The following is a 25,813-nucleotide window of genomic DNA, read 5'->3' as shown; positions in this document are numbered from 1 at the left end:
GTGGAAAAAAACCACGTACACCAGGCAGCGCCGGCGTTGGGGAAAATGGCGTTAGGGCGTCTTAAAAATGGTGCAAGTCAGGTTGACGCTAAAAATTCGCCTCCACCCGATTTGCGCCATTTTTAACGACGCCCAGACGCCATTTACATGACTCCTGTCTTAGTAAAGACAGGAGTCATGCCCCCTTGCCCAATGGCCATGCCCAGGGGACTTATGTCCCCTGGGCATGGTCATTGGGCATTGAGGCATGTAGGGGGGCACAAATCAGGCCCCCCTATGCCACAAAAAAATATAAAAAATATAAAAATGTATACTTACCTGAACTTACCTGAATGTCCCTGGGATGGGTCCCTCCATCCTTGGGTGTCCTCCTGGGGTGGGCAAGGGTGGCAGGGGGGGTCCCTGGGGGCATGGGAGGGCAGCTGTGGGCTCATTTTGAGCCCACAGGTCCCTTAACGCCTGCCCTGACCCAGGCGTTAAAAAGAGGCGCAAATGCGGGGTTTTTTGCCCCGCCTACTCCCGGGCGTGATTTTTGCCCGGGAGTATAAATACGACGCATTTGTGTCGCAGTCATTTTTTTGGACGGGAACGCCTACCTTGCATCTCATTAACGCAAGGAAGGCGTTCACGCAAAAAAATGACGCTCTTTCCTCATACTTTGGCGCTAGACGCGTCTAACGCCAAAGTATAAATATGGCGTTGGTTTTGCGCTGAATTTGAGTCGAAAAAAACGACGCTAATTCGGCGCAAACGGAGTATAAATATGCCCCCAAATGATGGGTCGACTTCAGAATGAAATGTGCGGAGATAAAGGGCGTAGCTAGTGTAGAGACGGAGGGAGAGAAGAAAGTGATGTGCAGCGAAGAAAGTGATGTGTTACCTAATTTATCGACTATTAAAGACAAATCCATGCTAAGAAGCATTGGTAAATCCAACACTTCCGGTTCATTTTATAGATGTGTGTGTTGTTTATTGCGAGATGTATTTGGACACACTAACAGATAAAACAAATAAAGGCACCCAAATACTGGTAAGGAGCATGCTGTGTCTAGCGTGGGATTGTAATCACGTTATAAGGCATGTCTCTTGTAAAGCATACCTAGTTACGCATCTTTGGTCAACCAACCCAACTGCCCACCCCTTAAGACACTCGCCACTTTTTTAATCCCACTTAAAGCACTACAAACATGGGGAAATTCCTAGTTTCCTAAACATACTGTAGCTGTGCAATCATATAAAACCAGCACAAGACTGAGCCCTATGGAAGAGTGCACTATCTTGATAAGGTCCTAGGACTATGCATTTACGCACTGGGACTATAACAGTAAATTGTGCCCTCGTGGATGGTCCAGGTATGGATCTATTTTTATTTTATTGCACTGTCTAAAGAACATGAATTTCTCCGAATTAATGCAGGAGCTACGGACAGTACAGCTTAACCACAAAGAGATAACAACTGCTCACTGTTTCCAAACTGTGTTAACTTGGAAAAAGCCTGAGTTGAGAATGCCACTTAGATACCTGAATTGCACACAAACAAACAGAAAGCTGTGCCATGCAAAAGCATACATATTCATAATACGGTCCCAATGCATGGTTCTAAATGACTCCATGTTGCCATTCTGGTTTTTAAATGGCGTCACGTTGTCATTCTAGATACTGGTGATAACTATTGCATATGCAGGGAGGCTGATGGTATAAACGTGCTATTCGGCGTTTTTTCAGCCTTGCGCTTCCCTTCACATTTGTAACCATGTTGAACGTCATTGTGTTGGCGGTGTGACATTACGGTGCCTCAGAAGATTGATGATAACTGCACGACACCTGATGATATAAATAATGGATGTTCCTGTGTTTTTTGTTACAGCTTAAACGACAAAAACGCCCGTGACGATGACTGACATTCAGATTTTTCATCGGAACTGCACGCATGATTTATTCAACAAGTCCTGCAGCCTGGGCCACGATTTCCAAGTGATAAACGCGGCGGAAACCATTATTGTCCCGTCCCTGATTGGAATTATCTGTTCAACAGGATTGATTGGCAATATCCTCATTCTGGTTACAATAATTCGGTAAGTGTCCTGGCAAAACTACTGTAGCTGTCAGTTGAAAGCCTACATTTAAAGTGACCCAATACTTTGATTGTTTCACCTTGATTGATATTAGTGTATTGAGCATGTTTTGTGTGTTCTCATATTTAATGTTTTTGTGCACAGCACTTCTCATATTGGTTTTGGAAGTCATACTTGGTGGCCTTATCATAAGGAATTTTGATGGCGCAGTGCAGGGTGAGCGCCAGTTTTATGCACCGGCAGTGCATAAAATGAATTCATTTAAAATAACATTTCTCTGAGAAAGTGATTTATTTTCAAACAGGACAACTCAGAAACAGAAACAGGCAAACCCTGCCCAACGTTTCCTAGCTGCCCATTTTATATTTAAGTTATCACATTTTGCTGTCGATCTTTTGGATACAGACCGCATGGAACGCTTACCGGGGGAAAAGACGGCCCTTTCCTCTCTGGTCCTGTCTGAGGATTACCAGTCAAAGAAACATATTTACTTATTTCCCAATTCTTATGAGCTTTTGCACTCTCAAGATTCAATTTGATCTTTAACTAGCCTTTAAAAAGCCCCAGGCTTATTTTCCTACATAGGGCGAAACACGTGTTGGCTGAATTTCCACAACCTCAGTTTCCTGTATTAACACAATTTGAAGCAATGAGCACTGATCGATTTGTAGAAACAATGGACACTTTTTACTAAACAAATAAGTATAGCAAATTGCATACATACATTGAATGTTTGCTTTACTATTTAGCCATGAACACAATGAATATCAGTGTTAGTTATTAATGTGATAGATTTGTAGAAACTATTGTACCTGCCGTTGTTCAGCTGTGGTCACTTTTGTAGTATCTTCTTTGGTTACATATATGGGCATTATATATATATATATATATGGGCATTGCTGTGATGGAACCTGTGGTTGATGCTGCTGTGCCTGCTTTGCTGACAGGTGTCACTGTTTTCATTGTCCCGTCCATGTGGCAGCTGCGATCACTGCTCTGGCCCCAATTGTGGTGGCAGCAGCGGTCGCAGTTCTTGTCCCTGGTTTGGTTGCAAATATAATGACTGAGGCGGGATCTCCTGTTGTTATAGCTGTGGTCACTGTTATGCTTTCATTTGATGTTGGGTCCATTGTGATAGCTTCTACTTCTGCTGTTGTGATAGCAGCTGTGGAAGATTCACTGGGAGCTTGGTGTGGTTTCTGCTGTTTTGACAGTTGTTATTGTTGTCCTTGTTTCTACTGTAGTTTAAGTTGTTGCTGCTGCCACTCTTCCAGCTGTATTTTGGAGCTCTGTTGTTTGCCATGGTTGCAACTTTGATCTCTGCTGTCTTCCATGTTGTGGTGGCCGATATGGTTTCTGAAGTATCCCTTTTTGAGGCTAAACAGGTGTTTTTGATTATTGACACTCTGATCCTTGCTGAGCTCACAATGTTATTGCTGCTTTGGTTTTTACTGTGCTGAAAGCTATTGTTTCAACGAGTGCCCCAGCCATGGTGGCAGCTGTCATCCCCTGCTGTTGTTAGAGTTATGGTTTTATCTGCTTTTCTTTCATGGTGGCAGTTATGAGCACAGTTTTTTGTGAAGCTGTCTTCAAAGTTGTGGTTTATGTTGGGCCAGAATCTATTGTTGCAACTTTTGTTGCTGTGGTAGGTATTATTACAATTATTGTGGCTATCGTTATGGCACTGCTGTGGTCACTGCTGTTATCTCTGGTTTATGCAGTTGTTGCAATTCTTGTTGTTCCATAGGCATTTGCAGTCTTTGTTGTGCCCCCTGGCTATTGTCCCTGTTGTTGCTCCAGTTTTGTTTTAAAAGCTGTTGTTGCTGCTGTGATGAAAGCTGTTTGTTACTTCTTTTGTCTCTACCAATTTTGGTCTTTTGTGTGGTTAGATTTTTGGTTGCTGCTGCATTACCTATCACGATGGCAGATAAGTTTGCTTTGTAGTCCTTGCTGGGTAACAGTTGTGGTTGCTGTCTGGTCCCTGCTTTGCTTGCAGCTGTTGTTGCTATGGGTGGCTACTACTGTGATGAAAGTTGTTGCAGCTGATCTAGTCCAAGCAGTAATGGCAGATGTGGGTACAGCTGAGTATATTTATACAGCAAAAACTGCAAATTTTATGACACGTTCTCTCGCAATAATAGTTAAATCCATTTAAGGTACAAAAATATTTTTTGTTAAATCTACAAAGTACGTTGCAAAGGCATTACATTCATAATTATGTGACAAACGCTGCAGCCATAGAATTGCAGAATCATATGCATCCACTGCCCCTCACCTTTATCTGTTGTTTTAGCAACAATTTATTCGTGAACTGTAAACAAAATCTACAAATTGTAATTCCAAGTATTGTCGTGGTTAGCTGTACTTTAAAGGAAACAACGTTTCCCATCTAACTACCTCACATAACACATCTAAGTTTGCAATACATGATGTGTTATGTGTAACATGGTTCTACATTGCCATTTCAGGGCTCTAGTCACGTTTACAAGCAGCGCAAGATTTGGCCTCGTGCACTTTAGTGTCACCAGAACCCCTTGAACCAATATTGTGCCATATTACACAGTTACAATTTATTTACTCTCTATATATCAGTGATTATGCGCGTGTTTGTGCATTTCTGTGCACTGCATGGTTGTGACTGTATTTATAGATATGATCATTGCAATATATATGACCTGCGTCTTTTACATGAGTGAACATAGAATGCAATTCCAAGCAGCTCTGTCTTCAAGCTCAAAATTCAGTTTGGTAATTGCTTGAGGCAATCTTGTCTTGAGTGAACGAGTGGAAGGGCCACAAAGCGTTTTATTCGCAGGTGGTTATTAACCTGGACTTACAATGGGTCTAAAAATAAATGCCAGAAGGAGACTGTCATAATTTTTCTTTCCCGCGAAGGCATTTTGCTTATCGCAACATTTCAGAATAATTCCGGAGTAGTATGAGCTTCGCAGCAGGGAGTATATTATTTTATGACTAAGAGGCAACAAAAGAATTTGAAATATTGAGCTTTCAATCAGGATAGCCTTTTTTTGCGGCTTCATTTCTTACCCAAGTAAATATGTTTGAAGACATCCTTCGTGGCAGAAATGTCAGCCTTGAAACAGGAAATTCATAGACTTTCTGACTCTCACTATCCAAGCAATTTTATAGCTATAGTTCTCGATTTCGAGAGTCCTCTTTATGAACAGACGTCTGCACTAAAAAGCCACTAAAAAGCTATGAACTAAACACACTCTTCAAGTTCGAGGCCAGCAGTTCATGCACTGCTCAAACATCGACACACTTTTATAAAAAAACAACAGTATATTAAATCAAAATGAACTAGTTTGCAGAAACTATTACAACATGGTTACAGCGCATGGTCGGTGCGGAAGTGCCCAATTGTCCTATCCCCCATTTACTTATACCCTGCAACTTGCCCGCCACAGCAAGAGATAACCACACACAGCCACACATCAGGGTCACACAAACAATACCCCTGTCCGTTAGACTGGAACACAGGCATTACATCCCTCCCCAACTTGATTGAAATCCCATTTTAAAACTGATTATCATACAAAGTCCTTCAGTCTGTGACAAGACGGTTGATTGGGCTGAAAATTGAATGGCTGGGAGCAAGCTCGGCCTGCTTCTTCCTGAGCCACCAGATGAGCAACTACTGGAGGTCCAGTAGTATTTGCTTTGGCTACTGAGTTCCTTCCTCCTTCACCTCCGGACTCATGCCCACCACTTGGCTGGTCCCTGTGTGAGCAGTTCAGGTCTAGCGTGTCATCGGCGAGCTCCGTGATTGGTACTTTGCTGAACCAGGAGAATTTAGAGTTACTTTCTCACCTCTGCTTCTTCTCTTTGTGTCATCACCATGGTGCCAGCCCCCCCAACAACTGTCCATACCCCTGGCTCGTATGCTGTGTGGGACTTCCAGCTGGGTTTTCGGTCTTTGATGATTACTCGATCACCAATGTGTGGGTTCCATGTTACAGCACGCCTCCTCCTACTTGCCCTATCATTTGCCTCTTTCCTTCTGATCTGCTTCAGTCTGGGGCAGTAAGGAGGTGACTGCCACCGGAGTGAGTGGGTATGGCATCTCACCTTTCTCCAGCAGGCATCTAAGACCAATGTGATTGTCTCGGGGTGCAATGGGATGTTTCTCAGTTTTCTCTGAGAAATCGATGAAGGCTAAATTCAGGGTCTTTGGCTTCCAGTGTGGTGATTCACAGAGTTTTGTCAAGCGCTCAACCTCGTCGTTGGCCTGAGGCCAATGGGGCGTGATCCTTCTATGTCGTATGCCCAGGTTCTTCATGAACTCCTGACATTTGTTCCCTTCAAATGGGGGCCCATTGTCTGTTTTGATCTCTTCCGGAAGCCTCAACATGGCAAAGGTCTTTTTGAGTGTTGAAGTGACGTTGCTGAATGTAGTGGAGTTGAGTATTTCAACAGCTGGAAATTTGCAGTATCGATGTTAACCAGGGTGGTTCTGCCATCAGAGGAGCTTCCAAAATTGAGGCAGACCTTGGACCATAGCATGGTGCATGGGTCCTCCATCATGATGGATTCCGATACATCCAGGGTGCTTGTTAGCTGGCAGGCCGGGCACGGTCTCACAAAGTCATCAACCTCATACTTCAGGCTGGGGAACCATACCTTTTCTGTCATGCGGGCCTTCATCTTTGTGCCCCTTGGTGTCCTTCATGTGCTAGCAGAGGTAGTCACTGCTGCAAGCTTTAAGTATCCATGAGGCGATGTCCGCGTAGTAGGAGACCGTCTTGGGTCGAGCTGAGTTTGTTCCGAGCTCTCCATAGTTTTATCAATCTGTCCCTCTCTGTACTCATCTACCCGTGGGTCCCTCTGAGGAATTTGTACCAGGATCAGCTCTCCAGGGATTGCTTCACTCTTATCACAATGGCATCCTCAGCCACGGCCTTCGTGGCCTCTTGAAGGTTTAGTGTCTTTGGACAGCTCCGGTGGGTGAGAGTTCGCACATGTGCCTCGTCCGCCTGGTCATATGCTGTGTTCTCTTCCTCCTTCTGTGGTCGGTGCCAGGACAGGAAATCAGCCTGGTTCTTCACTCCAGGTTGATATGTCACTTCCATGCAGTAATGTTGGAGCTGGATGGCCTACTATTCGATTCTTGGTGGCAGGTGTGGTGCCGTCCCTTTGAACAGCTGCACCAGTGGTTGATGGTCTGTGACCACTCTAAACGGCCTGCCTCAGAGATACAAGCGAAAGTGTCCACAAGCCAATTTAATGACTAGGGCTTCCCTTTCGTTTTGAGCATAGCGCTGTTCTGTCAGTGTGAGGGCTTTGTTGGGGTATGTGAGTGGGGCCCACTGGCCCAGCTCCACTTCCTGGGTGAGGACAGTGCCAAGGCCCACTGGACTGGTGTCCACAGCCAACTTGGTCTTCTTCATCGTGTCAAAATATATCAAGGTGGTTTAAGATAGCAGGGCTGCTTTGAGCACTTGAAATGCCTCCTCTTCATGGCTTCCCCATATCCAGAGAGCACCAGTTTTCCATTGGGTTCAGAGCGGCACAGACAGGGCAGCCAGATTTGGTATGAATCTCCCACAGTATATGATCATGCACAGGAAACTGCGCACTTCCATTAAGTTTTTTGGCGCTGGGGCTTGCTTGATGATGTAGGACTTCCTCGGATCTACTTTGATGCCTGTTTGGTTGAACAGATACACAAAGAAATAAATAGATGTCTGAAAAAAGGAGCACTTCTCTCCATGAAGAGGGAGGCCCTGTTCTGATAGTCACTTGAGGGTGGCTCTCAGATGATGGTGGTGTTCTTCAGCAGTGATGGAGTGGATCAAGATTTCGTTACTGACATTCATGATGCCCTGGAGTCCGGAAAGAATTTTGCAGATGGTGTCTTGGAAGAATTCTGCTGCAGATAGCATGGCAAAACCATCCAGGTTGCACAAAAATACCTATGTGCGCTAGACTGGCACAGCATTGCAATTATAACATCCAAAATTTAGCATACTTTATAGCACACTGTCTCTTTCTCCTTAAAGCTCAGGCAAGGGTAAGGGCACATAAAAGGAACTGCATACCCAATTTGTTGTGTCTCATGTCTCCATCATCATGAAACTGTTTTAGCATACTTTGCCTAATTCGGGCACATATTTTTAAGAATGTTTCAATTGAACACAGATCATATTATTTTAGAGTTGGTGTCAGGGCTTTCTTTATTTGGAAAAAAAAGCAAATTGGGTACTATTCTGCACTATTATGTCATTGACGTACATACTATTTACTGGTACATGTGTAATGTGACATTGACTACTACAAAATGTCAATAGACTGAGCATGGTGAACGGTGTATAATAATGTAATTATATGTAATTGATTAAACGAAAACGTAACAAAGTTGTTCTCTTTACAAAAGGTAAAATGAAAACATATAGCTCATTGTGAGTTGGGATTGGTGGTATTTTAATATAGGTAAGGTTTCCTTTATATAAAGACTTAAAGGAATTTGAGTTATGAAGTGGCTTATCAAGCCGGGGAAACAGGTGAGAGTAGCTGCAAAGATTCATTCTTTCACCTGTCTAGTGTGGTAGTGCTGATGATTTCAGTTTTTCTGAGAATTTTCAGTGACTTGGAATTTGAACTTTGTTGTTTGTGCTCTATTTAATTTTTTTGTGACTCTTGATGGCCTTGGATTTTTTGTGCAGGCTCTTTACCATTATATAGTTCTTTAATCTGAAGTATTAGTCTTTGAGGATTGTTCCAATGAAGTGTTAGTCATTTATTTTCTCCTCATCACTTTCAGTTTCTTATTACCATCTGTTCCGTTGAAGTGGAAAAACTTATAGCACACCACTTCCTGCACAAATAAATCCTGACAACGCAAACACCATTACACTATGGTACGAGAATGCCTGAGTTGACACTAGGCAGCAATTTGTGTGCCAGCATAGGAGGAAAGGACAGAAATGCACTGTATCTTGCAAATACAATGAATTTCTGCTATTTCCCATGGCAGAGCAACAAGGTCATGCTCTTCGCCACGGGGTTTGTAAATATGCCCCATGGTATAATTGGTTTACACCTGTTTGGTGTATTTGCTTTACTTGTAGATCCCTTGTTAAGTGGTCTACCATACAGTATATCCAGGTCCTGTAAATGTAATGCTACTAGTGGGTGTGCAACACTGATGGTGCCATCCACAGAAGTAGCCGTTCAAACCTGCCTCAGACCTGCCACTGCAGTGCATGTGTGTGCAGTGTACTGTCACTTTTACTTGGCATTTAGCACCACTTGCCAAGCCTTTATTCCCCTTACAGTACACATAGGTCACCTGTAAGGTAGACCATTGATAGCTCAGTGGGCAGGGTGTAAGTAAAAGGTAGGGCATGTACTTTTATGTTTTGCTTGTCCTGGTAGTAACAAACAGCCTATTTAGTTGTTCATTACAGTGAGGTCTGCTCCTCTCATAGGTTAGCATTGGGAATTCCCCTATATTGTTTCAAGTGGTAATTCCTGATCAGAAAGGAATAGCCTCATCATGTTTGGTATGTTTAGAATAGTGGTGAGTGATAAATCCTATTTACTGGTGAAGTAACATGTCACATTACTATTTTCGAAATGCTACTTTTAGAAAGTGGGCATTTCTCTGTGCTTATAACTCCATGTGGTTTGCACCCTGTCTCAAATACACGACTAGCCTAGCAACACTATGTGCAAATGTCCTAGACAGCCATCACACAGGAAGGGCCGGGTGTTACAGGGGATACATCTACATTCATCTGCATACTGTTGGTCTTCCTGGGCTGGGAGAGGGAGAGTTGGTTCACAATTACCATCTGTATAGGTTGTGTCCTGCCTTCACACAAAGGGATGATTAACCTCCCCACACTGATTGTCTGGGGCCAAGGATGGGCTGAAAGGAATTGTTGTGCACTCCTGAGGTTTCATTTGAAGTCACCCCTTCATCAAAGACATTTCACTCCATGTTTTTAGACACAGTGTGGGACTTTTACCCAGATGCTGCTAGCTCTACATGCTGATTGCCAGAAGACTGCTGTGTTGCCAGGAGGAACCGCCATTTGGACTACTAGCTTTATTGTGCTGGCCTGCTGGCTGTTGGCTGCTGGAGAGACTGCCACGTTGCAATTGGACTCTTGTGCTGGACTGCTGCCTGCCTTCCCTTCTTTGTGCCCTTCCAGTGAGCTCCATGAGCTTGTTGGCTTGCCCCCTGTTCTTCTCCCAGGCCTCCCAGGATATCAAAGATCTTGTGACCTGCTTAAAAACCAGCATCGCACTGTTGTGCAAAAGTGAGCACTCAGCTTCATGGGGTTGTGTGCCTTAGTGCTGCTGGACCAGCCGAGGAGTAAGTGCAGTGCTAATCTCAGCCTTTTGCACTGTCTCACATGTGTGAGCACTCCATACTATACACCCGTAGGAGGATCAGTGCTTCTCCCCCATGAGGAATGCCTTAGGAACAGTGCTCCTGTTGGTGATTGGGATAAACAGGCACTTTTGGTTGGAGCAAGGGGCGGACTGTAATCTCCACAGAGAGTGAGCCAATGCAGTGTCTCTCAGTACGGCCCCTTGATGATGCATTGCCTGGGCAACACAAGGACTCATTTTGGAACCCTGCACTAATCCCCTCCCACCTTCGCCACAGACAGCACATTGCTTTCATCCTTCCTGGGTTGGGATTACAACAGGGGAGATCGCAGGTCACTTATGATCTCATCAGCGTGGATTGTGGCCGGGATAGCAGTGTCGCACTAGCGGGGGATAGAGTGGGAACCACGAGAGGTACTGTAAACAATTGTAGGCATACTACCTTCGTAGGTGGCTGACCGTAACTTTACTTCCAGTGACAGTCCGTTTCACATAGAGTACTCGGGGAGCATTGCTGTTTCCTTGCTCCAAGGTGGGAGAAGTCCACCTGTGTTGATCCCTGCCACGGATCGCAGCAATTGTCACACCTTATACCGAAAAGGCCCTATTTATTGTGAGTGGTTTTTAGCCTGAATTTCACCAGAAAGGGCTCATATCATTCAGGGATACCGTATTACATTTAGTGGACATGCAGATGCTCCTGTGCCCTACGGTCTAAATGCACTAGTATCACTAAGAACTTGAAAAATTACCGTAAAGTATATAATAGAAGTGCAGGTACTTCTGTGCCCTGCATTTAAGGGGTAGAGTTAATGCAACATGTCTATAGTATGCATATTTGGAAATGTATTGTGCTAACCTTGTTTACTACAGATCAACAAGTGATATATTTAAAAGCTAGACTCACTGTATTACTGGACAATTGCCTAACTCACACAATAATTATGTTTCATGTTGTTGTGGTCTGGTTGTATGTACAATATACCATTTTGTATATAATCCTGCATGTAGTTTCTTTTGTGGTGTATTAATTGTGTTTCTGTGTGAGTGTGTTGAACAAACGCTTTACCCGGTGCCACTGAGGGTAGGCCTGACTGCTCTGCACCAAGCTACCAGCCGGTGAGCACAGGTTATCTTTGGTGTGTAACTGACTTGCCCTGACTAGAGTGGTGGATTCTGCGTGGCTTGGGTGTATACCATAGCCAACCAGAAACTCCATTTATAACAGGTACTGAATATTATTGTTCATAAAAACAGAACGCTAAAATCTTATCTGTAACAAGAAATCCTGAATGGAGAGATATTTTAATAAAAACTTCATGTTACATTGCTACATTCAAAAAAAGGTTATTTAAAAATATCATGATTAAATAAGAAATGTGTTGTATTTTTAGATGTGTTTAAACATTACAGTATAATTATTTATATTTTTAGTTATTTTAAATAAATTAATTGAATAAACAATCTTTACAATGTGATTTTATTTTAAGACCCTAACTAGATTATTTTCTAGGGGAGGGTATTGCATTATTAGTGGTTGGGCATGTCTAGAGCTGAAGTAATTTACTACTCTTTTGACCCCTTTTGTTACTGATGTAACTTTACAAGCACCATTTGCACATAGCAGTGTATTTACTCTTTTGTCAGTGAGTGCATATTAGTCCTTAAACCCTTTCCTGACTCCTTACTACTCTCTGAACCCCACCTATATTGTAGTAGACACTATTTTTGAACCACTCCCCTGGGCCCTCCCACATTTACTACTAAGTAGTAAACTTACACATGTGTGGATCTTCCCATAGAAAAGATAATAGAGGTGGAGATTTACAGTAATAGGTTTGTTGTTAGGAATGCCGTCTCTAGCTGGCAGTGATTTCACCCTATCCAAGTAGGGGACCTCACTCTAGTCAAAATTAGGGAGATACACAGCTAAAACCCTTGCTCACCCCATTGGTAGTTTGTCACAAGCAGCCACGCTTATCTCAGAGGCAATATGTAAAGTATTTGTACACACACAGTAACAGTAAAAACACCAGAAAAGTACACCACACCAGTTTAGAAGAATATTTGAAATAATATTTATCTGAGTAAAACAAGACCCAAATGACAAAAATTCAACATACACAAGTAAACATACACATTTCCAAAGTTAAAATCTTGGGAAAGTGCTTAGAAACCCTACAGCTCCAACAAGGGCTATCACAGCATCTTGATGGAGTTCCCGACAGTCTGATGCCTCTGGTGAGGGAGTAAGGACCCTAGGTACAGTAGCATTGAAAACGAGGAGGAAACAAAGACGTTGCATGGAGTTGGGGAGGTAAGGAATCGCTGAACCGGTGTGGCGTTGGTTCCTCACTGCCACCTGGGAGGAGAGGCATTAGTTTCTTAGTGCTAGACAGGGGAGGTGAGGCGTCAGCTCCTTACAGTTGCAGGGGAGGTGATGCAGCATTGGCAGAGAGACATCGATTCCTTATGACAAAGCGGGGTTGATGAATCCAGCTGGTCAAGATATGAGGCGTTGGATTTGCAGTGCTGCGATCACACCACGGAGTCACAGGTGCTGCGTGGAGTCGGAACCAGGGGGCCACGGACATTTGTGACACAGTGCTCTGGACTCACTCTGTGATGGGACTTTGGAGACGCAGCGGCGGCATCAGGCCTGTGCTGTCAGTCACAGTCATTGCACTCAGCAGGGACCAGAACTCCAGTGCAGGCAGTGGCTTAGATTCAGACGGCAGCACTGGTTCTTAAGTCATTCTGGAGTTGATGTGCTTGCTTTCTTATTGGTTGCACTGGAACTCACTCTTAAGGGCCCAAGAACTGGTTTTGGCATAACCTGGCAAGTGAGGACTGTCAGCAAGAGAGCCCAGGTGCTGGCAGATGAAGTCTTTGATGTCCCTGAGATTTCTTAACAGGAGGCAAGTTCAGTTCAAGCACTTGGATAACTTTTGGAAGCAGGATGTAGAAAGCAAAGTCCAGTCCTTTCACTCCCACGACAGAAGCAGCAAGCATCAGGCCATTACAGCAAGGCTACAGGCAGAGTGTCAGGCACTCCTACAGCATCCAGTTCTTCTTCCTGGCAGAATGTCCTCAGTCCAGAAGGATTCTAACAATGTGGTGTAAGAGGTCCAATACTTATACCCATTTCTGTCTTAGGAGTAGGCAAACTTCAAAGAGAAGTCTTTGTAGTATACAAGACTCTGTCGTTCCCTGTCCTGGCTCCAGACATACTTCAGGGGGCTGGTGACTGATTTGTGTGAGGTCAGACCCATCCCTATTCAGGTGCAAGTGTCATCTCCTCCCAACACTCTAGTTCAGGAAGACCCATCACACCAGTACATGTTCTACCTATTAAATACACTGCACTTTGCTCCGGGGCTGCCTTGGGCCTATTTTAGGGGTGACTTAAATGTAGTAAAAGGGATGGTTTTGGCCTGGCAAATGGGTGCACTTACCAGGTTGAAATGGTACTTTAAAATTGCCCACACACATACTGCAGTGGCAGGCCTTAGACATATTTATAGGGCTGCTCATATGGGTGGCACATTCAGTGCTGCAGGCCCACTAGTAGCGTTTGACTTCCATGCCTGGGCACACAGGGTGCACTATACTAGAGTCTTACTAAGAAATCAAATATGCCAATCATGAATAACCCAATACAATTTAGAAAGAGAGCAAATGCACTTTAGCCTGATTAGCAGTGGTAGAGTCCCAGAGACCTAAACAAAAAAGGTCTGAAAAAAATAGGAGGAAAAAGGCAAAACATTTGGGGAAACCCTGCAAAAAGGGCCAGGTCCAACAATTGTGAATAGAATTTTGTAGTACATTAGTAGTACTACTTTAACAGTACTAAACATACTACAAAATGTAGTTTGTGAATAAGCCCAGTTAGACCTGTCAGCCTTAAGGGGATCGTCCCTCAAACATTTTGACTTCACTCTGCCTGTTTTGTTGAATTTGTTCCTGTTGGCCTTAGGCCTATGCACACTTTACCACTACTAACCAGTTCTATAGTGCTTGTCCTGTCTCTTTATACATAGTGAAATTGGTTCAAACCCAATTGGCACATTGAACTTACCTGTAAGTCCCTATTAAAGTAGCACTACCTATACCCAGGCTTTAAATTAAATACTACTAATGGGCATGCGACCCTGATTGTGCAACCCTCTTAAGTAGCGCTTTACACCTGTCTCAGGTGCAAGCTGTGTGTTTAGTTTTAAACTACAATTTCTACCTGGCAAAATAACCTTTTGCCAGGCCTAAATCTTCTTATTAATACATATAGCTCACCCCTAAGGTAGGCCCTAAACAGCCTATAGGGCAGGGTGTAGTGTGGATATGTACTTTTAACTTTTACATGTCCTGGTAGTGAAAGAATCTTAAATTTGTTTTTTCATTACAGCAAGGTCTGTCTCTCCCATAAGAAAACAGTGAGTTACCTTATTGCATGTAATAACTGATAACTTTCGATTGGGAGCAGGTAGCAACCTCAAGTTTGGTCTCTAAAGAATTGTGGTTTATCACCCTCTTTGATGATAAAGTCAGACTTTAAGTCACAATTCCAAAAATGCCACTTGTAGAGAGTTGCATTTATCTTTTTTAACTATTTGATGCCTGCAGCCTGTATCCTGGATCACATGACTAGGTGTAGGTGGCAGTTGGTATTTGTGTATTACTCCCTGACAATGAGACAAAGGGGGAATGGGTGTTGTCAGGAGGGCCATCTATGTCAGGCTGGTGGGGGTGAGCTGTCACCTACCACACTTGCACCACACAAAGACTCTGCTTCAGCACACTCACAAAGTGTTTCACACCATTCGTTTGTCCCCCAACAAGCTCAGACCAGGGCAAGGAGGATGGAAATTCCAAACACCTTTGGAGGGGGAGGTCACCCAAAGCTTCTCCCACCTCATAGTGGGCACCAGATATAAATGTCCAAGGAATGCCCGGCTGTAAGTCTGCTCTGCTGACCAGCTCACTGACCAAGGATTGCTTTTCTGCCCAAGGCCTGTTGTTGTTGCACCAGGACTCTTCTGCTGCTGTATGCTGGCCTGCTGAATTCAGCCTGCCTTTATTGACCAGGACACCAAAGAATCTCCAAGCGTCAGTCGACTGGCCTCCAGGTCAAAGCTACAGGGACATAACAGGCTTCTTCAATGTTGACGCAACTCCCCACATCTGGATGCATCATAATGCAGTCTGCCATCTAACTCCAGCATGATGCAGTTCATCCTCGACGCAGCTCAGCGCAAGCCCTCACAAGTCCTGGCAGTTTTTTTACTGACGCAGCCCGATGGAGACACCAGTTCAAGATGATACATCTCATTCCCTGCAACAATGCACCAAATCAAAAGCCTCTGGAACCCCTACTGTCTTCCTTGTTGATGAGGCAGGACCTTGCATCGCAAACCTCATTGACATTCATTGACTCTGCCACTCCGCAAATGCATCTTGACTTCAGACCTTGCATCGCAGCTCCTTGTTAACGGTTCGTTGACTCCCACCCATGCAGCTCAGCACAAGCCCAGGCTACAAGGTACTTTCAGAGGACTGAACTCAGTCCTGTGTCAGGCACATGTTCCATCACAGCCAGCCTTAACTTGTGACTTGGATCTGGTCTACCTTGGCCAGATTGTTGTGGTTAGCACTTTTTGCTTCTTAGTGCTTGATTTCTACTAAAGTTTTAAAATTGCACATCTCCTGTTCTGTTTATCGGAGTTTTTGATTTTAAATAATGTACTAAATTCTACTCTATTTTTCTAATTTGGTGTGGGATTTTTCAATAGTTGTGTTTTCATTTTATTACTTTTTGAAGTGATGCATACATTTTTTACACATTGCCTCTAAGTTAAGCCTAACTGCCTTGTGCCAAGCTAACACAGGGTCAAGGATAGGTTGATTTGGGGTTTGCTTGTGTTTCCCCTGAAGAGAATTGTGGTTTCTGCCTGGGTACGATGTCACCCTCACCCCCACCAGTAGCCAAATTTCCTACAAACCCCATTCTTAAGTACAAAGGAATTCATTAAAGATATGTTAAGACTAAAAAGCAATCACATTATTGCAATGAAGCTAGTGAAATCAAGGTTCAGTGTGGATGGGTGCAAAATCTGTGGGGCGCTACGTATTGTGAAATGGAAATGAGAAAGAAAGACAGATGACTGGAATGGTAGAAGATTTATTTTACCATAGTTTAAAAGTGGAAGACTGTTCCAGAATAAGGTTGCATGGATGAAGCTGTTGTCCATGTCTAAAAGTCTGTACTGATGGAATGTAAGTATGTTCAAGTTCAGTGTCCTGGTGTTGAACCTGTGGAATGAAAATTTTATGTGTGTGGATAAAGCAATTACTTATCACAAGCCCCTTGTGGATAATGCCATTTTAATATAACTATTGCCGCCACAGAGGGTCTGTTTACACGATAGAGAAAAAGGTTTATGTGATCAAAATGGCTAGCTCTACAGGCCAATCAGGCATTGTTTATTAAAGTTGGGTAGTCCAAAAGAAATCCATATAATGATAGCCCTTGAAGGTCTAAATGAGAGACAATGGGGCCCATTCGCAAGTGCACTTTTAGAGTATGTAAAATAGTGCTCTGATTGTACTCTTTTAAAGACTCTCAAATGTGGTTGTGAATTTCCCCCCAAACATCTAAAACACGAATAATGTGTATATTCAGGGAATATTCATTTGAGATTATTGTAAAAAGAAAGGACTCCGACCAGTTTGTACTTTTACTAATGGGAAAATGGACAGTTTGGGGCTGATATACCGAGACATATAAGAGTCCTTATGTAGTACTACTTCTTGCACTCACAAATACTTCTGTGAATCAGTCCCAAATGGATTTTAAAGCTAGAGGTAAGAGTTATGATGTGATGCTTTAGGAATTAATGCTATAACTGGGAAAGTGGTTAATCTGGTATAAGGATGCAATCAGAAGAAACATGAAAGTTATAACCACAGGGACAAAGTTGGGATTGAGTTTTCCAGTCTGCTGTGTCAATACTGGAAATACAGACATTCTTTTCATCAGAGACATGGAGAATATTGTTTCAAGTATGGTGGTTAAGCCTGTTTAAATGAGCCAATGTTTCATTCTTAACTATCCTGAGAAACACAGGTAAATTGCCTTGACTTTTGCATATTGGTGAATGGATACAGCAAGTCTTATAAGGATTAACAACAGTACAAAATCACAAATGACTTCAAAGTTATCAAGAGTTAGGCATTTGCTCCTGTGTGTGGGGTTTATGAATTATGACCGGTATAAAAGCAGGACCTGACACAGCCAATCTCATGCGGCCTTGCTAGTTCAAAGTGTTTTAGGTTATAGTCCTCATTTATTGGTGTCAGACACCACTAAGAGATCCAGAATTACAAACAGTGCCTAAACCACTCTCTCTGTTCAAGGGATATAAACTAGCTTCAAGGATTTGAACAAGAGCAACTTTGGTGCTGCAATATTGACTTGATCTCGTATAGTTGTCATAGTAGGTTATGTTACCCTTTTTTTGGTGAGTTTGGGGAGTTTGCAATTTAGTTTTTTTCATACTTCCAATGCAGTGTATTAGCCTCACTGGCTTGATGGTTTCTTGTGGTTTTAGAGTGGTACCTCCACTCTGGAGGGAGTTTTCTGGTGACTGGTGAATGCTGGAAGTCCTCTGGGGTTTTTGTAGAATTGTCCAGTTGTCCAGCAGCTTCTCAGTGGTGATTGTCTGGTCCTGGGTGCAGCAGGCAGGGTTTGGCACCTTTTCGTTGATGCTGCAGGTCCACAGTCTTCGTGCTTCGGATCTTCTTGTTGCTGGTCTTCTTTTGTTCATGAAATCTGATTTCCTAGTCTAGGGATGCCCTCTAAATAGTAAATGTAGGTGGTATTTTAGGGGAAACCTCATAGTGGCCAATGGGTCATCTACCTAGGGTGGCTACTCTCACTAAATGACCACTTCCAGTGGGGAGAGGTCACATCCCTTTACCTGATTGGCTATTTTCCTTCCATTCAAGATATAGGAAAATTAAATGGAGTGTCCCCCTCGCAGGCAACACTTTACTGATGGTGCATGCCAAGTAGGGCCACTCCTCCTACTCTTTGTGTATTTTCCTGCCGTTGCTCCTACCAAAAGTGGGGGTTTGCAATGGGGGCAACCATCTGCTACTAGCAGCAGACCTAGGGGTTGAGTTTCAGAGGGGTAAGCTGTTTGAAGCTTGCTGCCAGGGCAGTGCACATTCCTGCAGGAAGGGGTGTTAGCACCTCCACCTAGGAAGGGCATTGTTCCACAATCCAGAGAGACAGGTCTCTTCCCTAAGGTTGTAGATTGGATGTCTGGTGGTGGCAGGCTCGATAGAACCAGTCAGCATCCATGCCAGGGTAGTTAGCTTCCTCTAAGGTGACCCCTGGGTACATTGTATAATAAAACAAAGTATATTGTATAATTGTAAATCATAATAAAATCACCACTGGAACCAGTGGAGATTTATCTTTCTGAGTTGTTTGATACCAAACAACACAGGGTTCAGAGTGGCCATCATGTTGCTGTGAAACTCGTACTGACCAGTTTCCAGCACATGCACTTTAAAATGGCTGCTCTGTTCACTCACTATGTCCAGGTTTGGCAAGGACACAGTCGGGCATATTGCTCATGCAGCTATGCCCTCACATACTATATAGTGCACCCTACCTTAGGGCTCAGAGCCCTGCCAGAGGGGTGACCTACCTATAGTGCGTGCAGTGTGGAGTGGACAGGACACACAGGCAGTGTGCCATGTCGAGTTTACTTTTTAGGTTTGCATCAGGCCACTCAGCATGCAATGGCAGCGCTTGGTGTACTGGAAGGCATGCCCCAAGAGTGTGCCACAATCAGTGCTTCTGCCCTCAGGGGCCTACCCTGGATACCTAAGTACCATTTACTAGGGGCTTATAGTGGTAGCTAAAGGTGTCTAAAATTGTGACAAGGCATCTTAACAGTTTTGGGGAAAAGGCTCTGGCCTGGGGAACCTGATTAGGATGGGACCTGGGCACTACAATTTGCAGGCTACATCATACATCAGGCAAAAAGTGGGGGCTAACCATGTGAAAAGAGGCCTTTCCTCACAGTATCAAGACTTCTCAGTGGCACCGTGCTTGTCTGCGAGCCCCATGTGGCTCCCCCTCCATGAGTGTTTGGCTTATCAGTTAGGCGTGTAGCTGTACGGCAAGTGGAAAGAAGATTGGAAGGCATGGGGCTTCCTAAGTAGCTGAGTTCCAAGCTGGATTGAGTTCTTTAGTTGCCACTTCTCTTACCCTCTAGTGACATCAACAGTTAAGCAACCATGTTGTGCATTGGAGTGCCATTTTGGATTGGGGGCTGACATCACTGCACAAACAGGTGTCATTGTCGGGCGCTGAAGTGTGTTGAGCACCATCTTGGATAAGGCAGCAATGCCCGCATAGAGCACTATCTTTTATTGGCCATTCAAGTAAAGACCGAGGCAGATTGCCAGAACTGAGTGCTCTCTTTAATTAGGTGCTCAAATTGAAGACAGCAACAGCTTGGGCGCCACCTTCAGGCATCAAGGGCACATGGAGTGGCATCTGGATTAAGCATTGTTGCTAATTTTAGTGTTTTGGTACATTGTCCCAGTGTTAATACTGTGTGGTGACAATCGCCACATTTGGTGATACTGGTAAGCCTACTAGGATATTCTGTTTTGGGACATCTGGTTGCTCCCATTACATGGTGATTCTGCACATCTGATCATCACATTGATAGGCACACCTAAATGTAAGATACTATTTTGTTATTTCATGCCGTTGGAGTTGCTGAACTCTACCACAGTGATGATGCTCACATCTGGGTATTTCTGGGGATTGCTGTGAGTCATGGCCTGAAAAGAGGGTTTCACCCTTCAGTGTGCATATCTTATTTTAGGACCTCATTCTTGAAGGAATACTGAGCACTGTCACTGAATCGATTTGTTAACATGTAACAGTAGTTTTGCACAAACTTGTGTAACTAAGACCCACTGCGTATTATACAAATTAGCTTCGTAACTAGGGAATTGTGTACTTTGCAATTGTGGCTTTTGAGTGCCTGCAATTGTTGTGTGAGATGGAGCATGTGTGAATTTATTGATATTTAGCAGATATTTATTTAGTAGATATTTAGTAGAATCAAACAAAATGCAACGCAGTGTAGTTCCTCCTTCCCCTTTCTTGTCGTCCCTGGGTAATCCTTCAGCAGAATGGGAACTGTGGATTGAAGGATTTGAAGCATATCTAGAGGCCATTAAAGGGGAGATATTTACACAGTAAAAATTAACTTGCTTTATTAAACCATTCTTTGAGTATGGAAATGAGGAAAGTATTAAAACATTTACCTGTTGCAACTGTGAAGAGTGATGGCAAAGCTGTGAATGAGTATGACTCTGCCATTAAAATGATGGACATGCAGTTAAAGAAAAAAATGCAACATCATAATGGAAAGGCATTAGTTTTGCATGAGGAAACAGTTGCCAAATGAACAGGGTGGAGAGTTTCGTAAGTGATCTGAGTGTGTTAGCTGCAACATGTGCCTATAAAAAAACATGTAATAGGAACACTCAGGAGAAGTTGCTAACTACTGAAAATGTGACTTTGGAGAATACTGTGAAGATAGCTTGGAGTGTGGAGGCCACAGCGTTATAATGGGCACATATGGTCATAGAAACACAAGCTAAAGCTGTGGTGACTGAGAGCACATCAAAGAAAACGGGAGGAAGATGTTAGGAGAACAAAAAACCTTAGAGTGTTACAGATGTAACAGCAGGAATCATTTGGGTGACTCCTCCTTTTGTCCTGCATTGGATTAATCTTGTACTAAATTCAAGAAAAGGGGGCATTTTGCCAAAGTTTGTAAATCCGAGGCTTCCAGCACCAGAATCCAATCTAAGAAGATTTTTACTGTTGAGGCCAACCCCAGTGTAGGGAAAGAGTGTGATTATGATGAGAGAAATGTGATGATGGTGATTGATGATTCAGTGGCGGGGTGTGTGAAGGAAGGAAGTCTAGGTGCTGATGGTTTATTAAGAGTGGATATAGTCACCCTAAAAAGACAATTTTGTCAAATTGAAATTTCAAAGGTTCCCATTTCAATGATGGTGGATTCCGGTTCATTTTTCACTCTCATCGGATTGCAAAAAACTTGCCAGAGTTTTGTTTATCAAGACTTTTCTCTCACATCTAAATTTTAACAAGAATTGGTGAGTCTGTGATAATTTCTTTTTGCAAGAAACTGAGCCCATGTTTATTTAATCAAAATCTTTTTATTGAAAGTTTTGGTATTACAAAAGGCAAACACTTCACCATATCGTAGACACATCAGATCAAATGCAGGAGCCAAGAGGTAAAAATGTGCACAATGCATTTAAGGTGCAGTATTAAGTAAGTACAATGCAGTAACAGGAATATATTTAGTAGGTGCATAGACAGATGAGTACTGAACCAAAGGGAACAAAAAAACAATAAACATGAACAAAACCAAGATATGTTACTTCCAGGTTGCATTGGGATGACAGTCCTGCAGGTGTGCAGAGAGTAAGGGATAGAGTGAGGTGAGTGGTGGGCTGTGAGAGACGCTGGGATGCTGGGTAATAGACTTCCACTTTGCGGGAGGTGGGTATGATAAGTTGATGAGTTGCAGTGCCCTCATTCGTGGGGGCTAAAGCAGGTAAATTATATGCATTGGATGAATTGAAGCAGTGGGCCCCATAAGGTCTACAACTTGGCCTTTGCTTGATGGAGACAATGTGACATATGTTCCATTGCCATGATGTGCCAGAGGTGGGTAAACCACTGGGCCGTGGACGTGGGTGTCAGCTTTATCCAGGTTACGGCTACTAATTGATGCGCTGCATGAAGCATATAGCTGATCAGTTTCCAGTCTGCATGAATAATAGCACTCATATTAGAGGGTCTTATACCTAGAATCACAATAAGGTATGTGGGAGGGGGTGGGAAGCCTACTACAGCTTTTATGTGTCCAAGAATTTCCTTCAAAAAGATTGTGATGAGGCTACAGAACCACCATATGTGGCAAAAGTCTCCTACAGCCACACCACTTCTTCAGCATTGCGAGGATGTAGAGGCGTAGATATGAGCAAGGCGTGCTGGGGTATAGTACGATAGGTACATGAGTGTATATGCTGTCTCCTTTAGGGAGATGCTACAGTATGATTTGGGACTATCATGCCATAAGGTTTCCCACTGTTTCTGTGAGATATTCTCCATGGCGGCGATTTGCTATGACGCTTCATAAATGTGGGGACAAGTCGATGTGGAGTGTTGAAATGTGTAATATGTGTTGGATAGAAGACCCCTGGCCTCTGCAAATGCCCTGACAAGTTTTTCAAAGGGGGTGAAAGGACAAACTACCTCGGGGTATACCATTCGGTGCATAGCCCAGTGTGGAAGCTGACTATCTTGTAGTCTAGCTGCATCCAAAAGGCGATACTCTGCGTAGCATTGAACAAAAGATTTCATCTTCAGCCCCTTGAAGAGATCCGATGGTTTGCTGCATCCACCATCTCCCCATACAGCAAAGAATTGAGGCGGGTGAGCTGGGGCATAATCTGGGTCTCACGCTTTGGGGCTATTGGGAGAAGGAAAGGTTCCGCCAGGATGGCACATTTAAGTGGAGGCCACTTGGCTTGCATCGAAGTGAACAGAGTGGCGGTGATGTTAAGGCCCGGATATCGAATATTGTCCAGTGCCCTTTGGAACGGTCCCAGGTTCTGCAGGGCCGACATGTCCTATTCAGGCTTGGTCAGGTTCAGTGCATGTGATTTGGACCTATCGACCTTGAATCCTGAAACTGCTCCAAAAGTCCATAAATAGTCAACCAAAGCAGGTAAAGAACGCTCAGGGATGACCTGGGTGAGCAGCAAGTCATCAGCGAACATGCTGAGCTTATGTTCCCATCCACCAACAGGGACAGCTGTCACCTCAGCTGCTCATCAATTCCTGATGGCTAGGGGCTTCACCATTAAGGTAAATATAGGGGGCAAAAGCGGGCATCCTTGTCACATCCCTCGGCAAATGTTAATCGCCGGTGACTGCTGCCCATTTATGTATATTGTATCGGTAGGACCATGATTTTGGATATTATGCCCAGGCCCAAGCTCAACTTGTTGACGACAGTTTGGAGAAAAGGTCAGTGCACCCTGTAGAATGAATTCTCTGCATCCAGGAAGAGAAGGCATGCAGATATACAATGACAATGTGCCTTTCCTACCAAATGGGCAACCCCGCGAACATTGTCCTCACCCTGCCTGCCATGATGGACGTAGCCCACCTGGTCAGGATCAGTAAGACTGGGGAGGTATGTTTCTAATCTGGTTGCCAGAACGTTGGTGATTTGGTGCTAGTGTTAAGTAAGGCTATGGGTCGGTAGGAGGACCTGTGGGCCAGGTCCTTGTAAAGTTTGAATATGAGGGTTATGTCCATTTACCTCATGGATGGCGTAATCCCTGAGGACTGGGTGAAGGAGTTGAATAGATGAGAAGGTGGGCCTGAAGGTCAGGGAGAAACAGGTGGTAAAAACCTGACCAGCAGTCTAACTGGGCCTTGAGTCTTTCCCAGGGGCAGGTTATGTGCAGCTGTCTGTAATTCCTCCTGTGTAATGGAGCTTCAAGACATTCTACATGTCGGGGGTAGTGCATCCCAGTCATAGGGTCGCAGGTAGGCTGCAATCATCTCTAGAGGAGACATTGTCATTCTGGTAGAGGGATTGGTAGTAATCCCAGAATATTCACTGCTTGTCCTGTTTGGCAGTTACCCAACACTGATCGCCATTATGGAGCTTACGTATGTGTGTCATAGACAGCGTATTTTGAAATCTGTGAGCTAGGAGGGAACCCACCTTCTTGCCCTCATCATAGAATTTCTGTTTTAAGGCTAGGCGGGCTCTCTCTGCCTTATTGGTCCTATGGGCTCTTAACTGGCCTTGCAGCAGTGCAAGCTGGCATTTTTTCCTGTGTGCAGGGTTTAACTTGTTCTGCCGCTCTAGGTTTTTGAGCTCCATCGTCAGGTTGGTCTCTACTAAGCAAGCTTCCCTCAATCAAGCAATGGCTATAGAAGAGACCACTCCCTGCACATACGCCTTGAACTCATCTCACTGGGTATGTTGGGACATATCTAATGGAGAGTTATTGGCAAAGTATTCCCTGATCCCCTTGTGTATTTCCTCAACATCTATGAGATCTCACACCATTTTAGGGGGCAGGCACCAACGTGGGGGACATCTATGAGTGAGGGGTGTGTCAGACCAGCTAAGTTTTAAATGGCCACGGTCTGGGATGGAAATAGAGATATTAGCTGAGGACAAAGTATCCAAGGGCGGTTGGATCACAAAGACAATGTCAATGCATGAATAAGATGAGTGTACATGGGACTAGAAGGTGTAATCCCTCGTGTCTGGGTTCTATTAGCACCAGGCAACAACTAGGGTCAGGTCAGTGATATCTCTTTTCAGTTGTGCAGACATTGCCACCGTACCCTGGTATGTCAACTTGTTTCTATCCAGCTCTGGATCCCAAATTAAATTAAATGTCCTGCAACTATTATATTTCCTTGGTCTCCTTCTAGCTGTTCTCTCAGTACCTCTCTAAGATAGGCGTCCTCTGCAGAGTTCGGAACATAAATATTGATAAGGGTGAGATGTTGCTTTCTTTTCAGTACATGCAATTTTACGAAGTGCCCCTCTTTATCTCTCACAGCTTTGATGACAGAGCAACAGAAACCCGACGATGCCTGAGGATTAACAGCGTTCTCATGTCAGTGCCAGCCCAGTAGCGAATGAGATATTTTGGGTGTGCCATCCAATGTTTGTCGGTTCCCATAAGATGGGTCTCATGGAGGAAGACCACGTCCGAGTCATGCTGCAATAAGTACCACCAAATCTGCCTGCGTTTGGCCAGGGAATTCAAGCCTCAGAGAAGGAGAATAGTTTTCTGTTGTGTGTCAATGCCATACATTATAGAGGGACGTGGTTAGGTGGAGGTGGTGTGAGGTCAGAGATACGCCATGGGAGTAGGGTGGAGTGGGAAGGGTATAGGTCAGGTCCTCCCCATTCCATTCCTTCCAGAGCAGGGCATACAGAGCTCCCCGGCAGAACCAAGAGAGAGCAGCACATCCCCCACTGTTACAAGTAGAGTGTAGTGAATGTGGCCCTCACTTGGACAGAGGGGTGCCTAGTAGGGTGTCTGAAAGGGACCATGACATCTGCAATACAGATTGAGGGACCTGTAGATAAAAGACATACAAGCCAAAACTAGAAGGAATGAACCAAACATGTCTAAAATGTCTGGCTGCTTCCTGTAGAGACCGGCATCAGTATGCACAGATCCCGCCTGAAAAGTCACTCTCC

At 44.0% G+C, this 25,813-nt stretch overlaps 1 protein-coding gene across 1 annotated transcript in view; it reads left to right on the top strand.

Annotated features, from left to right (window-relative positions):
• Positions 1 to 25,813, top strand: part of MCHR2 (melanin concentrating hormone receptor 2) — a 1,568,356-nt gene that overhangs the window by 908,000 nt on the left and 634,543 nt on the right. The window contains exon 3 of the mRNA XM_069236760.1: positions 1,868 to 2,075. Within this exon, the coding sequence (XP_069092861.1) occupies positions 1,894 to 2,075 (182 nt within the window). The 5' untranslated portion in view covers positions 1,868 to 1,893. The remainder of the gene's footprint in view (positions 1 to 1,867; positions 2,076 to 25,813) is intronic.

Source organism: Pleurodeles waltl, chromosome 5 (genome assembly GCF_031143425.1).
Source record: "Pleurodeles waltl isolate 20211129_DDA chromosome 5, aPleWal1.hap1.20221129, whole genome shotgun sequence".
Taxonomy (NCBI): domain Eukaryota; kingdom Metazoa; phylum Chordata; class Amphibia; order Caudata; family Salamandridae; genus Pleurodeles; species Pleurodeles waltl.
The sequence above is the reverse complement of the archived record's forward strand: the minus strand, read 5'-3'. Positions and strand labels throughout refer to the sequence as shown.